The sequence below is a fragment of the Rhinatrema bivittatum genome, chromosome 16 (assembly GCF_901001135.1).
Source record: "Rhinatrema bivittatum chromosome 16, aRhiBiv1.1, whole genome shotgun sequence".
Lineage (NCBI taxonomy): Eukaryota > Metazoa > Chordata > Amphibia > Gymnophiona > Rhinatrematidae > Rhinatrema > Rhinatrema bivittatum.
In genome coordinates this window covers 23,859,242-23,875,432 of record NC_042630.1, presented here as the reverse complement: position 1 = coordinate 23,875,432, position 16,191 = coordinate 23,859,242, and the positions used below count along the sequence as shown (strand labels likewise).

General features: G+C 46.3%; 1 protein-coding gene across 1 annotated transcript; it reads right to left on the bottom strand.

Moving 5' to 3' along the window:
• Positions 1-1,208: 1,208 nt before the first annotated feature.
• On the bottom strand, positions 1,209-14,239 carry SPAG7 (sperm associated antigen 7). The gene is made up of 7 exons (XM_029580660.1): positions 14,068-14,239; positions 9,228-9,295; positions 8,966-9,054; positions 5,923-6,007; positions 5,666-5,755; positions 5,170-5,326; positions 1,209-4,404 (listed from the first exon to the last, which is right to left on the bottom strand). Exons 1-7 carry the CDS (start codon positions 14,150-14,152, stop codon positions 4,289-4,291), a joined length of 690 nt encoding a protein of 229 aa, XP_029436520.1. The 5' UTR covers positions 14,153-14,239; the 3' UTR covers positions 1,209-4,288.
• Positions 14,240-16,191: the final 1,952 nt, after the last annotated feature.

The following is a 16,191-nucleotide window of genomic DNA, read 5'->3' as shown; positions in this document are numbered from 1 at the left end:
AACCAAATGGAGCTAGTAATTAATATTGAGAAAACAGAATTTATACATTTAGAACGAAAAAACACGGAGATCGTTCAAAACCCAATTATACTCAATAACAACCAAAAAATAGAGTTAGCAGATAAAGTACGGAACCTAGGTGTAATAATTGACACAGAACTAAGCTTAAAACAACACATATCTCTAAAAGTAAAGGAAGGATACGCCAAACTAATGGTGCTTAGAAGACTTAAACCTCTTCTTACAACCGCCAACTTCCGATCAGTACTCCAAGCGCTGATTTTTGCAAGTACCGATTACTGTAACGCCCTTCTGCTAGGCCTACCATACACGTCACTAAGATCACTACAGATATTGCAAAACACAGCTGCTAGAATCTTAACCGGAAAAAGCAAAAGAGACCACATCACAGAAACCCTGGCAGAATTACACTGGCTACCCATTGAACAAAGAATTCAGTACAAAACACTATGCACCATACATAAATTAATACATAATGAGAAAGCCCTACATAATGAACACAGCCCTTTGCGTACACGTCCCAAATAGGAACCTGAGATCAGCCAAAGCACTTCTTATTATTCCATCAATCAAAACAGCAAGACTAACACAAGTAAGAGAAAGAGCCCTATCCTTCGCAGGGCCCATACTTTGGAACACCATGCCCACGGAGTTGAGACTACAAAGCAACAACAAAACCTTTAGAAAAAAATCTAAAAACCTGGCTTTTTAAACTAGCTTATCAAAAAGAGAAAGGAGAATAGTACTCAAGGGAAAGCAGGTACAACAAACACATAACCAAAATCAATATGTGTGTAATTTTTAATCAGATTAAGTTTCATTTTTTTTAAAGCTCAGCAAAAAAGGGTAAGAGTACAATGATAAAGGTAATCTAGTAACCTAAACTGTTACAATGAGAATTGGACATGACTCATTACACTTACCAATTAATATTATTTACAAACTATGTTACCGATCCATAAATGGCACCTATGTAACTTAAGATACGTTAGCTTCATTTTTATGTGCCTTAATGTAAACCGTTGTTACGGTTCCCACCAAACGACGGTATAGAAAAATGTTAAATAAATAAATAAATAAATAAATAAATAAATAAATAACTACCTTGATGTGAGGAAAAGTAGAATTCTTTGTTTTGTTTTTTTTTAATTATACATCGAGGCATATTTAATATATCCAGCTCCTTCATTGTTTTATTTTGCTCTTTGTACAGTTTTGTTAATTTGTATGCTGAAAAATGTACATATTTTAAAAAACCCCCACAAATGCAGTCTTATTTTCTGTATTTTATTTTATTTAAACTCAAAAGCTTTTAAAGGATGACCTGCCCTGACACACACCACAATACTCCAAACAGTTTCAAATTTAAAAGAAAATTAAACAAAAAATTTTGCATGACATTTAAAAGCTGAGCTCAGCAATTTGTGCTCTGGTACATTTATTTACCACAGAGAAAATATATTTTCCAGTAGTTTATTTTTTTTACAACATTTTCCTCCTTGGTTACTCAGATTCAGGTCAATGTATTCACGAAGGATCTGAGATTTCTTCTCTCTCCTCCTCTCCACCCCTAAATAACTACATCTGTTTTGTGTCTCCTATCAATGAAACATACCAAAAGACAAAAGAACACACTTTGCCATAAGAAAACATGCGGCTGCAGCCCCCACTATGGCCAGCAGATGGTGACAGAACTCCACCAATAACCCAGATCCTTGCATTAAAAAAAAAAAAATCAACCATTTAAGGAGAGGGCAAATCCAAAATCATGTGTTTCATTGACATCAACTCTCTAAAGCATATCCTCAGCTTTACATTCTATTGTCACTTTGCAGAAAAAAGCACATGTTTTTCTTTTTCCTCTGAAATCAGTAAACCGAGAAGATACAGAGCAAAGAGACACACAAATACATACAGATGTTAACCGAAGAGAAAAGAAAATTGTGGCTCAAATGTAGCACTTGCATGGAATCTCTGAATCCAGCAATAGGTAGGGATAAAATACACCCAACAGTGCTCAAGTAGCTTTGCCACTGAGACTTCACCCCATGTCTGCTGATAATACCATAAAAGAGCAGGTCCCTCTTGCAAGGCGATGAAGGAACCCAATTGGCCAGTGCCTCTAATGCAATAACGAGGCATTAAGAGAGGGCATAAAAGTATTATAAATTTAAAATAGTGACTTTCATGGTTAAGAAACAAAAATTAAAAGCGTAAACTTTTTTTTCAGCATGTTAACAGCAGGAATCCACCAGGGCCATCGCGGGCAAAATGTTTGCCTACCAGTTCAATGAACCTTTTATAAGCCTCCCAAAGCTTAATTAAAACAAAAAAAATCTATTAACCATAAAAAGAAGTAAACAGAGGAAAAAAATAAAATCACTTTTAGTTGAAAAAAAACAAAACCCGTTTTTAGTACTGGCCTGACGATGCAGATGACCGTCAGAGCGCTGAAGGCATCGGGAAGCAGTTTTTCCCCCAGCCCCTCCCGTTATCCCCACACAATCAGCTGTCAACGTATTGCCACATCACATCTTTCAGGCCAGTGCTGCTGAGGTCAGGGGGCTTGAAAAGTATACGATTTAATTTAAATGAATCCAAAAAGAGAGATGAGCTACACGAGGGTCACGCCACAGGTTCCATTCTCAAACGTATTTCCAGAAAAAAACAATAAAATCGGCTGAAATGTGCTGGGGATAAAAATAATTTTGGCTTTGTTTTAAAAGGAAGTTGCATTCCACTGGTTACGGGGCAGTACAAAGCAAGCCGTAGTAACATGTACTGTACCCATGAGACATTTTACTGGCCCTGTTAGTAACAGCGTACGAGTTCTCCGAGCCCATCCGCTAGGAACCTGGCATCTTGATGCTGCACATGGGATGGGCTGGCCACGTGCGACGCCATCAGTCGCCCCCATTCCCACACGAGGTGCTGCTGTTTGTAGCCACGGCTATCAGGGCTCAGGGCCAACAGGTTCAGAGGACAGCGAACAAACCTACAATCTAAAAAGTGAAAGGCATCACTATGACCCTTTTGGGACGGACGGACGGCAGGAATATTTATGGAGTAGGTCTTCTAAGGCAAGGGGCCACGTTGTTTAATACTCGGGCGAGACTTTTACCTCCTGGAGTGGGAAACTTTTCTCTCTTGTTTGCGGTAAAGGCAACTGTGAACTCTCTTTGGAGGGGGATGGAGGAGCTACGAGGAGCGAGACTTAACTCCCGTTTGGTACACTGGGTAGCAGGGGGGAGACTGGGAGGGGGGTTTCTGAAATCAGGTTTTGCATTACGATTATATTAGTTGTATACTTCTGAAAACGTATAAAGTGATTTAAGAAAAGGTGAAATGAGTCTATTTTACGAAAACACATCGCCGCTCCTTGCTTTTGGGAGAGGGGGGGGGTGAGGGAGTTTATTTGCTCACTCCTAGGGGACCGTTTGATATACGAGGCTGGGTGCCATTATGTTTCACAGCTTTGTGAGAGAGTAGACGTTCAATACTGCAAGGAAGGCTGCTCCCTTTCAAATCCCCCCTCCCTTAATTGTAACCCGTCAGCTCTACTCTACAGGGACCTTCCACTGCAAAGGATCTACCCAGCACAGAACGCTGACTGGTCTGTGCCAAAGTTAAGGTTCGAGACATTAAAAGCACAATCCCTCCAAGCTCCTCCCACACTTCCATTCTCAGGCCCCGCCCCCTAACTCCAGCTCCGTGCCACAGCTTGCAGTCCCCCAATTCCCAACGCCAAGGTGTTACCGCTAAGTACCCAGTCAGCAGACATCCAAGCAAGAGAGAGCCCAAAAAATGCTTCCGTTGGCGAGTCCTGTTCGTAAAAAGAGCAGCAGCATTTATGCACAAAACAGAAAAGTCCAGTGGTTTGCCGGTAATGCTCCAATCTGCCAAAGGCAGTTAGGGACAATTCGGGTCGGCACAAACAATTCAGCAGCTCCACGCCTCCCCTTTTCACACACACACACGACTGAAGCCAAGCCCCAAGCAGGCCACTAAAAGCAACACTTTCAGGGAGTGCACCTGACGCCGGCCGTCTGTTTCCCTCCCGCACGTACTGGAGACCAGTGAAGAGCCAGTGAGAAGGGACGTCCACACGCTCAGGCAGGGAAAGGAGAAGCCCCCACTGAAAGCCCTTCGCTTTCCTGTTCCTCACAGAGCTGCTGGGGGGGGGGGGGGGGAGAGGTTGGGAGAGAAAATGGCAGAGCTGAGGCGGGAGGAACCTCAGCCCATCTCTTGGGTTCCCCCCCCACCGGGTCTATAAGCCGCTGGAAACAGGGCCATCGTCCTCAGACTGCTTCAGCCGCTTCTTGGCACGAATCTCGTTCATTGCTTCTTCGATGGAGCGCGTGTCCCGTTTGTTTGCGACAGGAACTGCATGAGGAAGGAGGGAAGAGGTTTGTTAAAAAAAAAAAAAGGTCTGCAGCGCTGAGAAACTGGAAGATTGTACAGCATTCAAGCCTGTAAGCGCTCTTGTGAAGACAAAGCTGCAATCAGCCCCGGTTAAGAAGGGCAGATACCGGATGTGACGGTGCTGGAGCTCATCCTGAGTCACTAATTCCTAGAGGTCACAGGTTCTCTATCCCTCTGCCCATCCTTTCAGCCCTCCCAGACTCTCTGTCCCTGATTTCATCCCCTAACCTGGTCCTCGAAGGTCAAAACCCAGTCGGGTTTTCAAGATTTCCACAATGAATATGCATGAGCTTTGTCTGCTTCCAATGGAAATCCTAACCGCCCCCAAGGACCGGATCTGGGGACTACTGCCCTAAACCCTCCAGTCCTCGAGGTGTCAGGTTCTGTATCCCTGTGTCCGTCCCCTGGGCCGTCCAGTCCTAGAGGTGTCAGGCTCTGTATCCCTGTGTCCATCCCCTGAGCCCCCCAGTCCTAGAGGTGTCAGGCTCTGTATCCCTGTGTCCGTCCCCTGGGCCCTCCAGTCCTCGAGGTGTCAGGTTTTGTATCCCTGTGTCCATCCCCTGGGCCGTCCAGTCCTAGAGGTGTCAGGTTTTGTATCCCTGTGTCCAGTCCTAGAGGTGTCAGGTTTTGTATCCCTGTGTCCGTCCCATGACTATTCCAGGCCTAGAAATTAAGTCTTAAGCAGACAGTACAGTGGGGGGAGATGAGAATCTATGAGGGCCTTACCACAGCCATAAGCCTTGTTTGCCTCCAGTGTATGAGCTGCATCCTTGGCTGCAACCTTCCCAATAAGGTGACTGTATTTGTCCTTGTAGTCAGTGCTAGGATTGACTTTCATGGGACCCCTCAAGGCCTCTTCTTCAGCCTCCTTCTGGGCCAGCTCCTATCCAGCGATAAACAGAGGGACACATGCAGCATGCATTACTGGTGGGAGAAGGTCTCTGTGCAACGTGCCCACCCTATGCGCCTGTGCTCTGAGCACCGGGCCACACGACGACTGGTGGCAGCGGTGGAACTGGAGCTCCGCGCTCTCAGCCCAGGGTACCCCGAGCCCGCCGGCAGCAATGGGTCTGCAGCCTGGCTCCGCGGGTGTCACAGCGCCGCGCCATACGTGCCCCGGTACCGGATCCGCCCCCCCCGGTGACGCTGCTGGCAGACGAATGCTGTTTTGTCCATCATCCTTCTTCTCTCCCTCCATCAACAATCTGTTCAGAAAACCTACCTTCAGTTTCCGCTTCTCGCCTGCTTTCTGGGGATCCCACTCCTCTCCCTTGCGATACGCTTCCAATTCCTCGTCCGAGGGGGCAAATTCCTGTCCAGAATAAGATAGGGGATCAGAGGAAACCAGAGAGACTGAGAAGGGTTTCGTGGACAGTGCCAGCACTCCCGCAGATACTCCCGGCCGGGATGTCTCACTGGGCAGCAGGCTCCCCTCACAGAACTCTGTGAAGGGTGCAGACATGGCTCAGAGATGCTTACCTTCTTGAAGATCATGACATATCGGCTCTCCTCATCGTCCCCAAAGGAGAAAGAGGTCAGTCCAGCCACTTCTACCACATCATGCCTGCGATACACAGGGAGAAGCAGGAGTCAGCGCTTCCAGCCACATTAAAGAAAATGCAAGGTTACAGCAGAAAACTCCCTGTGTGTTAAGCAGGCCTGTGTGCACTGCCTACCCCATTAGCAAGGGTTCATACTCACTGAAAGGATACAGATCGATTGTTAGAAACAGTCAGTTACTGCAATACAGCCTGATCCGGAAATTTGCGCTAATTTCTTCCGGTACCAGGAAGGTGCACAGAAAAGCAGTAAAAACTTTTTTCTGTGCACCCTCCGACTTAATATCATGGCGATATTAAGTTGGAGGTCCCGAAGAGTAAAAAAAGTAAAAAAAAGACAAAAAAAATTGGAAGTCAGCCGGTGGCTGTTGGGTCGAAAACCGGACGCTCAATTTTGCCGGCGTCCGGTTTCCGAGCCAGTGGCTGTCAGCGGGCTCGAGAACCGACGCCGGCAAAATTGAGCGTCGGCTGTCAAACCCGCTGACAACCGCCGCTCGGGACGCGCTAGTGTCCCTAGCGCCTCCTTTTGCCCGTTTCTACCGCCGGGCCTAATTTAAATACTGCATTGCGCGCACAGGCGAGTGGCCTGTGCGCGCACCGGGAGAGCGGGCATTTGCCCGCTCTCCCGCGGACTTTACTGAATCGGCCTGACTGTGTGCAAATCTCTATCCCAAAGAAGGATACAAGGTATTATGAAATGTTCAGGATGTGTTCTGCCTGCAGCTCGGTCTTTGCTGGCCTACGTCCAGAGGACATCAGCTCTGCGGGCGGCACATGCTTACAAAGGTCCTCTAGGTCTGGCTTAGCTCCCAAGTGAAGACATTTCAGCAGGGAGCTCTCTACAAGGTCCATGTGGGTCTCAGACTAATCCTTTTTACCAGAATGGGGAAAGGTGTTCTCACCAGACTGGCCCAAACCGTTATCAAAGAAAAACAAAAGTAATGTTTCTCCTCTCACCGGCCCTGCCACGCATCACAGACTGGCCAGAAAGCCATAGCCTGATCCGGTCACTGGGACAGTTCTGGTTTTACGTCCAAAGAATCGGTGGGCTTTTGGATCTAAAAACAGCAGGAACTACAAATCCGTAGGTGCAATGGAAGTAAATTGTAATAACATCTTCGGTAACCCCTCAGAGAAGAAATGTCAGCTCTCTGACCTATGACCTATGATGAGAGGCTGCAAAAATGAGAGAAGAAAATGGAGCAGGCAGTGCAGAAAAGCCAAGTGGCAGCTGAACTTTACTATGGACAAGTGCAAGGGGATGCACAGAGGGAAAAGTAACCCATGCTGTAGTCACATGACGATAGGAGTTACCACCCAGGAAAGAGATCTGGGCATCACAGTGGATAACACATTGAAATCATCGGCTCAGTGTGCTGCGGCAGTCAAAAAAGTAAACAGAATTGAATACTGTATACAATTCTGGTCGCCGCATCTCAAAAAAGATATAGTTGCGATGGAGAAAGGTACAGAGAAGGGCAACCAAAATGATAAAGGGGATGGAACAGCTCCCCTATGAGGAAAGACTAAAGAGGTTAGGGTTGTTCAACTTGGAGGAGAGACGGCTGAGGGGGCTCTGTCCTGATATAGGATACCCTTTCAGTTTTTCTCTGTCTCCATCTGCTGGACAGGAGGCTCAACTCACTGTCTGGACTGATCCGGGTTCGTACAGGGAACACACAATTAAGCTCTAGAGTTAGTTGCCGGAAGATGTGGTTAGGGCAGCTAGTATAGCAGGATTTAAAGAAGGGTTGGATAAGTTCCTGGAAGAGAAATCCATAAATTGCTATTAATCAATAGGGAATAGCCACTGCTTATTGCCCGCATTAGACCTATTTAATTTGGGGGTATTTGCCAGGTACTTGTGACTCGAGTTGGCCACTGTTGGAGAGAGGATGCTGGGCTTGATGGACCCTTGGTCTGACCCACTACGGCATATCTTATGTTATGTGGAGGGGCAGCCTAGTGGTTAGAGCAGTGGGCTATGAACCAGGAGACCAGGGTTCGAGTCCTGCTGTTGCTCCTTGTGACCTTGGGCAAGTCACTTTACCCTCCATTGCCTCAGGTACAAAACTTAGATTGTAAGCCCTTTGGGATAGGGAAATACCTACAGTACCTGAATGTAATCTGCTTTGATGGACACTTTGAAGAGTTGAAAAGCAGAATATAAAAATCTAAAAATAAAACAAAACAACTCTTCCCCCGACTCCTGTTCATTTCAATTTCCTGTTCACCTCCTTCCAGTCTGCTATTGCACAAGATTATGTCCGTCTGACAAACACGCTTTCCACCTCCCGCCATCTCTTCGCCACATTCGCTTCCCTCCGTCTTCCATCCCCGCTTCGCTCTCCACCCCAGACTATGGCTGACATCTTCCATGGAAAGAATGACGAGTCGAACAGTGACCTCCACCCCTGCCCCCACTTCAATCATCTTCCCTTTCTTTGGCGCTTGCCCTTCCTTTTCTGAAATCAGAGAAGAGGAAGTTACCCATCTCTTCCAAACACACTGCCTGCTCCTCCGACCCCCATTCCCGGCAGGCTCCCCAAATACTGAGCTACTGCAGGTGGCACCAGGGCTTATTCAAGCAGTGTCAGCGAGACTTTTCTCTGTCTCCCTCTGCTGGCAGGGATGAATAAACCCAGGAGTCTGGACTGATCCTGGTACGTACAGGGAATTACCCATTTCTTCCAAGCTCACTGCCTGCTCCTCCGACCCCCCAGTCCCACGGGCTCCCCAGTTTTATCTTCCTTTCCATCTGTCATACCCTCAGTTGAGCACTTTGATCACGTGACCCCTGGCTCCCTGTCCTCCCCCTTCCACACACAGCTCGTGCTTCTTTCACAAGACGGCTGTTGAACACTTCTGATTCCCATTCAGAGAAGAACAGGTCAGTGCTATGGGCCTTTCCTATCTCAGGGCAGCCAGGAAGTGGAAGGAGCTCTGGCAAGCATGAGACTCACAGGATGCTTCTCTCAATCTTCCCCATTGGCTGAAATGTCTTCTTTGTTTGCGCACTGTCCTGGATGAAGTCACACACTTCCTTCTCCATCTGAAACATAATCGGGGGAAAGACGGAGAAGGGCAAAGGTAACATAAGATCCTTGAGGTGCACCGCAGCTGAATGATAGTGCTTTATAATGGTTATCTAAGGCCGTCGCCAAGGTTCCCCAAAACTGACCCCCAGAGATTGCTGGCATTCACTGGAACGGGTTCACCCCTTACCTGTTTCCTGAACTCCACCTTGCGTCTCTTCTCCAGCTCCTGCATCTTTTTCAGCCGGGCTGCTTGCTCTGGGAGGAGAGAGAGAAGGAAGGAGTATGAATAACCGAGGCTGCCTTGGCCCCCCACATCCCCATCCAGGGTGTGTCCTCCAAGGCCATCTCAATAAGTACAACCTGAAACTTTTCTACTTCTCGCCATTTTACGTTTATTCTAACTGTTTTACATTTCTGAGCGGGCTACGGTGCATGAACAATTGTGCCCGCTAATCATTTAGTAAGGCCACATGTTGCATAATCAGGGCTCCGCAGCCAAGCACGCAGCCGCCTCCAGTGTGCAGCACTGGCCTGCAAACATGTGGCTTCCACAAAGGGAGAAAGGAGAAGGAATGCACAGCTGAAGGTCAAACCCAGGCAGTCAGCGACAAGAGCCAGAGACTACACCTGCAGCCTCAAGTCATACAGATGGAAATCCATGTGGCAGGATTTCTCCATAAATATAAGTTGGTGAGCAAAGCAAACTATAGTCTGTCCTCCTATTGGGAAACAGGCCAGCTTAGTTTGGTGGAAATCTCAGGGAAGACCGGAGCACATTGAGATGTCATAGGCCTTTTGTAAAACCTTCCCTGCCGTTGATTGACATTTATTTTTAAATCTGCCTTGCCTGTGGTCACCAGCTGACTCCATTTCTTGCCCAGTTTCCTATATGATAAGACCATCTTTAACGGTGTAATGCTGTACTTATTACGCAGAACTTCCTACTACATTGTGTGCAAACAAGATATCAGGAAATGTTCTCACCTCTCCTTAATGTACATCACGATAAGGATTTCAGTTAGTCGTGAGGTTTTTAAAAGCTCGTCTAAGAGATTCTTATTTCCCCAGAGGTATCTTTCACTAGGTTTGTGGACAAGAGCAGATGAATGCCCATCTGTTCCGGTGCTCTCTCAGAGCAACTGGGCATACGTGACACTGCTACTGACTAAGCAAGGGCCTGTGCCCACAAATAGGCATCACAGATCTAAGTTGGCATGATGGCCATGGACTGATAATCAGAAGACAACAGAGAGCTAGTCCTAGCCCCAGCACCACTTGATTTGGCAGCAACTCCAGACAAAATAAGCTGCTTACTGTAACGGTTGTTCTCGGTGGACAGCAGGATAAGTCAGCACTCATCTGGGTAATGTCATCTGATGGTGCAGAGGTCGTAGGTGCCCCAGCTCTAGAGTGAAAGCTGTACATGTTAGGTCCCCTCAGTTTGATATCATAGCTAAAAGAGTTTAGAAAGTTAATAGAGAAAGAAGTTGATAACTCCAAGGTGTGACGAGAGGGTATGTGCGACGGACTTGTCCTGCTGACCACAGTGAACAATCGTTACAGCTAAGTAACTTTTTTTTTTCCTTCATGGACATACAGTAAAGTCAGTCATACATCAGGAGGCTCCCAAGCTGTGGGTCATCCCCCTTCCAAAGGCGATCGGGGTATCGAAGAGAATAAGTTTAGATCTTAAAGAGGTTTTGAAGAACTGTCTGACCGAATTTGCTGTCTTTCCTGAAATCCATGTCCAGGCTGTAAGCAGACTTGGATTTAAGATTAGGACACCCATAGGTAGAGGACTGGAGTTGAGGACTTTTACCCTTAGAAATCAGAAAGCAAGCAGAGGAATCCTAGTTTTTGGGCACCTAAAGAATTTGGTGCCCTAGGTACATGGCCTGCGTTTCCTGTGCTGAAATCCAGCCCTGGCTGGAAGGGGCAATGAAAGCATGTTGAGATGTCTAGGCAGCTGGCTCTTCATATGTTTTCCAGAGGCTGATCCCAAGCGGGCTGCTGAAGCTGCCGTGGCTCTTACGCTGTGTGTCTGGGCTCAGCCTTGAAGGGATGAGCCTGCTTTGCTGTAGGCGACAGAGACTCACTCAAAGCCACAATGCCATAGTCTGTTTAGAGACTGGTCTGTTTGGGATGAATGACACAAATAGCTGAGATCATTTCCTGATGTCCTTCATTGTTTCTAGATAGAAGGAAAGCATTCACTCACTTCTGCTTGATTTTCATGAGGGCTAGGGAAGAATGCTGGAAGCCCAATAGATTGATTTAGATGGATTTACAAGACCACCTTTGGGAGAAATTTTGTGTATATGTGAAGCACTACCCTGTTATTGAAAAACCTGAGAAATGGTGGATAGGTTACCAGTATTTGGATTTTGCCTACCCTCCTAGCCGATGTGATTGCCACTAGGAAGGTGACCTTTAATGTCAAGAATTTTAGGTCACATGAATGAATAGGCTCGAGGGTCAGGATCACATTTAAATCCTACTGAGCGATCAGCAGTTTTACTGGGGGCTTGATGTGAGTCAGGCCTTTCAGGAACCTCATTATTAATGGGAGCATGAAAATAGGCCTGCCCTGCATCGTAATAAGCAGCAGTAGCATTAAGGCAAACACTTATTGAGCAAGTTTTAAGGCCTGATGTAAAAGAAGTAGCTAGTCTGGCAGCTTGCTACTTTGACATGAAAAAGGAGAAAGACTGATTCTGGGTCATCAACTGGAAAACTTTCTCCATTTGTGGGCATAAGATGTACTGCTAGATTGCTTTCTTGACTGTAGCAGCACATGGGATACCTCCTCAGAATATCCCCATGAAGCAATTACTGTCCTCTCAATAGCCATGCCAGTGCCAGCACTGAATGCTGGCGTAGAGGAGAGATCCTTGGTCTTGGGAGATCAGTTCCAGTAGAGAAGGGAAATGAATGTGCCTCTTATCAGAGAGCTGAAGGAGAAGTGAAAACTATTCCTGCCTGGACCAGGCATGGGTTACCAGGATTAAAGCTCCTTGATCTACCTGCAAATTTATCATGTATGTTTGTCTTCATTAGGCTGTACGCTCCATGGAATAGGGGTTTTCTCTTATTTCTATCTGTACAGCTACTCTGTATTGCTTTAGAAATGATAGAGAGTAGTAGTAGTGTCACTTAACAACTTAGTGTTACCCCCAACCCCCATTCAGAGGGTCCTGCCAAGCATTGTTCAGGCTCTCTTGCACCTGTGAACATGCCCCTATACCTGCATTTGCATATCTTTCAAGATCTGATGTACTGGAATGGCAGCAGCGTTTGGGAAGATTGAGGTATTTAAAAAAACCCAATACTGTTGCCCTTGGCTTGGACTTTTCCTATGCATCTTTTGAAATTGCCAGAGATAGCTTCTGCATGGTGAAGGATGTGAGGACAGCTAAATAGGGTCCTCTACTTCTGAATCTGAGCCCTGCTTCTATGCCTGTATCCAAGCTGCAGGAATGTATAGATTCTGAATTATACTATAATGAACTGAGCTTACGCATCTGAGACAGTTCTTCCTGTGGAGATAGAACAGGAGGTTGCAGAGGTGAATTTGGTTCTCTGCAACTGGCTAAAGTGATGGCGTATTTTGTATAGGCCACATGCTGTGCCAAGATACTTTGAATCAATTTGAACCACTGCTACTGATCTGAAGCCCAATGAATCTTTGCTCCTTTTTGCCACGAGCAGGACAAGCTCCACTCGTGACACCACGACTGCTCTTCAGTGCTCCCTAAAGGCTGGCGCCATAGGCAACCGCCTGGTTCACCTAATAGACACGCCTGTGTGTGAGTGCATCTATGCGTGTGCCTGAGAAAATGTGTAATTCTGAGAGGTCGCGTTGTGTATGAGAAAGAGCAAGTGTGAGAGCGGGTGTGTGGGTGAGAGCAGGTGTATGTATAAGAGAGCATATATGAGAGCATCTATGTGCATGTGAGCGCATGTATGAGCATGAGAGAACTTGTGAGAGGAAGGAGAAATTTCCCCTGCTCTCCCTCCCCCCTCACTAAGCCACAGAAATCTCAAGGTGACCGGAAATCAAAAGTTCCCAGGTATGCTCTTGTGCTTATCAGTCCCTTACATGTTACTATCACAGTCCACACATCATCTAGAGATCTTTTTCCTACCATGGGAAAAAATAGTTCTACAAAATGAAACTGAGCAATTTTCAGTGGCAGGCAGAAAGGCTGCACAGATGCTAGATATACAGACAAACAAACTTGTGAATTCTGAATGGCGTTCACAAGTGATTTCGAGCACCGGCTACACCTCCATCAGCTCCGCACAATTAAAATGACTGAGGGGGGGACCTACTGGGCCTACAGAAAGCTTTCCCTCTAGAGCTAAGCCCCTTCCATCCTCGTGCCCTGGAATGGCTAAAGGGCTTCCCTGAGGCCCTCTTATTTTTGCAAAATTAGTCTCCGATCACAGTTACTTCGTCTAAACTTAAAAGTTTTGGGAGAGTTCATTTTATTATATATTACAGGACTGCCTTTGCATGCATGATTGGCAGGGAGAGAAATCAAACACTACGACCAATCACCGTCGGGCGCTCGCCTCCCTGTGCCAATCAAACCACGGAAACAAGGAGCAAAGACCTCATAGACGCATGAGCGGGCACGGTGAGCGTCAGAGTGAGGCGTCACTAAAGGGAGCGCGCGTTTGACCAATCAGAGAGGACGCCAGGGAAGTCAGCATGGGGAGGAGCTCCCCGAATGGAATTAAGGGACGGCTCATGCTACCCAGCAGACGTCAAGAAAAGGGGGTGGCACCCTGGCAATGGTTGAAAAACATCTGTTTTCTCCAATCACACTTCACTATAGGTGAGGTGCGGGGCGGACGACCTGTCTAGCAAAGGCCCAATTAGACGGCTCGTCCAAGTGGACGTCACCTCGGTTGATTCTCCCTCGCGCGCGGATAAAGGGTGGCAGAGTTAATGACGCAGCTCCGTTGGAGGGTAAACGGGGTCTCTCAGAGGACACCGGCGGTAGTCGGAGAGAGGGACTCACCGCGGGCCCGGCGTCGACTCTCCGTGTCGCCGACACTGGGCGGCTTCTCCATGGAGTTCAGGATCGAACCCAGGAGATCGGCCATCTTGGAACGACTGAGGCACTGCCGCTTCCCTTAAAGGCGTGAGACCGGCTTTTAAAGGCACTTGACTTCGGAGGCGAAATAATAAACGCGTCAGGCGCAGTGATAAGCCCACCAGGTTTAAAGGGCAGGCGGGGCCTTAAAGGGGCCGTACATCGGAGGCGAAATGAAGCGCTGAATCCTTTTAGTGGAGGGCTGAAGAGAGAAGGATCCGGGAAGACGCTAAAAGCTTTAGGTGTCTATGGTGGGTTATTAACTGCAGATGATAAACCCCAGATAATTGCCATTTCTCGCTGAATTCCGGCAGGGAGGGCAAGAGGTGTGGGGGAAGAAATTGTCTCGCAGGGCTGAAGCGAAGGTACAGGGTGAATCGTACAGTCTTGAAACCCCCCCCTCCCTCCCCATATTCTCTATTAAAGATAATGCATTAATAATATTTTTTCACCACACAGAAGCCTCTGTCCCCTTAAAATTATCAATCAATCATAGAGAGGAAAATGTCTTATTTATTATCAACCACAAGCATCACAGAGGAGCGAATACTGCTCTCCAAATATAGTATCCAAGTCACCAAGGAGATGCAGAGATATAAAGTCAGTCCCAAACTTCAAAATTTGTATGCACAAGTATTTAATTCATTAAATCGGCAACTCCATTGCTTAAGAGACACAAGAATTTTGCAACACGGGGTCCCCCGACACGGACCCGTGTTTCGCCAAACGCGGCTGCGTCGGGGGGAACGGTATTTTCTTTGCGGTATTCAAAGCTGCCAAGACGCTAAGATTTAAAGCTTTGAATACCGCAAAGAAAATACCGTTCCCCCCCCCCCACCCCAACACAGCCACGTTTGGCGAAACACGGGTCCGTGTCGGGGGACCCCGTGTTGCAAAATTCTTGTGTCTCTTAAGCAATGGAGTTGCCGATTTAATGAATTAAATACTTGTGCATACAAATTTTGAAGTTTGGGACTGACTTTATATCTCTGCATCTCCTTGGTGACTTGGATATTATTTATTATCAAAACATCATTATGTTATATTTGAACAAAGAGAACAACGTCATCAGAACTTAGTGCAAATCTTTTTGTAATCCACCGTCTCTCGCCACCAATGGGCCACAAACAGTATCAGCTGTTTGTCAAGTACTTCACTGTAATCATTTGTCGTTGTCTCTACCACCTCACCCACTAAATTTATTTAATCCATTTAAAAAAAACAATTTTCCTTAAACCCAGAAACAATTTTTATTTCATTTTATTTTTATTATTATATTGTCAAATATTCTTCATAAAAGCTATACTTAGCTCCCACTGTAGCGCATTCTAACACTGCCCGACATGGACCATGTTTCGGCTGTCCCCAGCCTTCGTCAGGGGATTCCTCGTAATGTCAATTCCTTTTAAGACGCCTCAGTTGTTCAGATATTAATCCTAAAATAAACTGTTAAAAATTCTCACCTCTTCCAAAACCTATCACACAACACCACCCACATAGTGACACCATCCCAGTATAACTACTCACTATATTAACTGCAAGTCTTCATGATAAATTACATTAAAAACAGGTTACAAAAGTATCACAACATGTATATTTGCATGCACTACAGTGGTGCCAATCAGAAAACCCTGCAATAAAGTAAAAAAAAAAAAAAAGGACACTTGAAATTCATATGGCATTAGGCCTATTGTAACATGTTCAGTGTGGGCATAGTCCTCAGAAAGCCACGAGTAAAATAATTATAACAACAATATAAAAAACTTCCGTACCAAACCAATAATGATTGCCAGCATGCAAACAGTAACCACTCTACTATGAAAGGCAGCTAATTTTACACCTCCTATTAGGAAAATAGAACAAGCCAGGCTGCTATAGCTCCCTATATAGAAACTACATGCTGGCAGAATATCTTACCTCAGTCATGCAGACAGATGGACCCCTCATCAAATCCAGAATAAACAGAGCATAAATAAACGTGCAGACAAAAACTGATCTGGAAACCACATGCCAGACTCTCAGGCTGATGCAGTATCTGCCCAGGAAAAA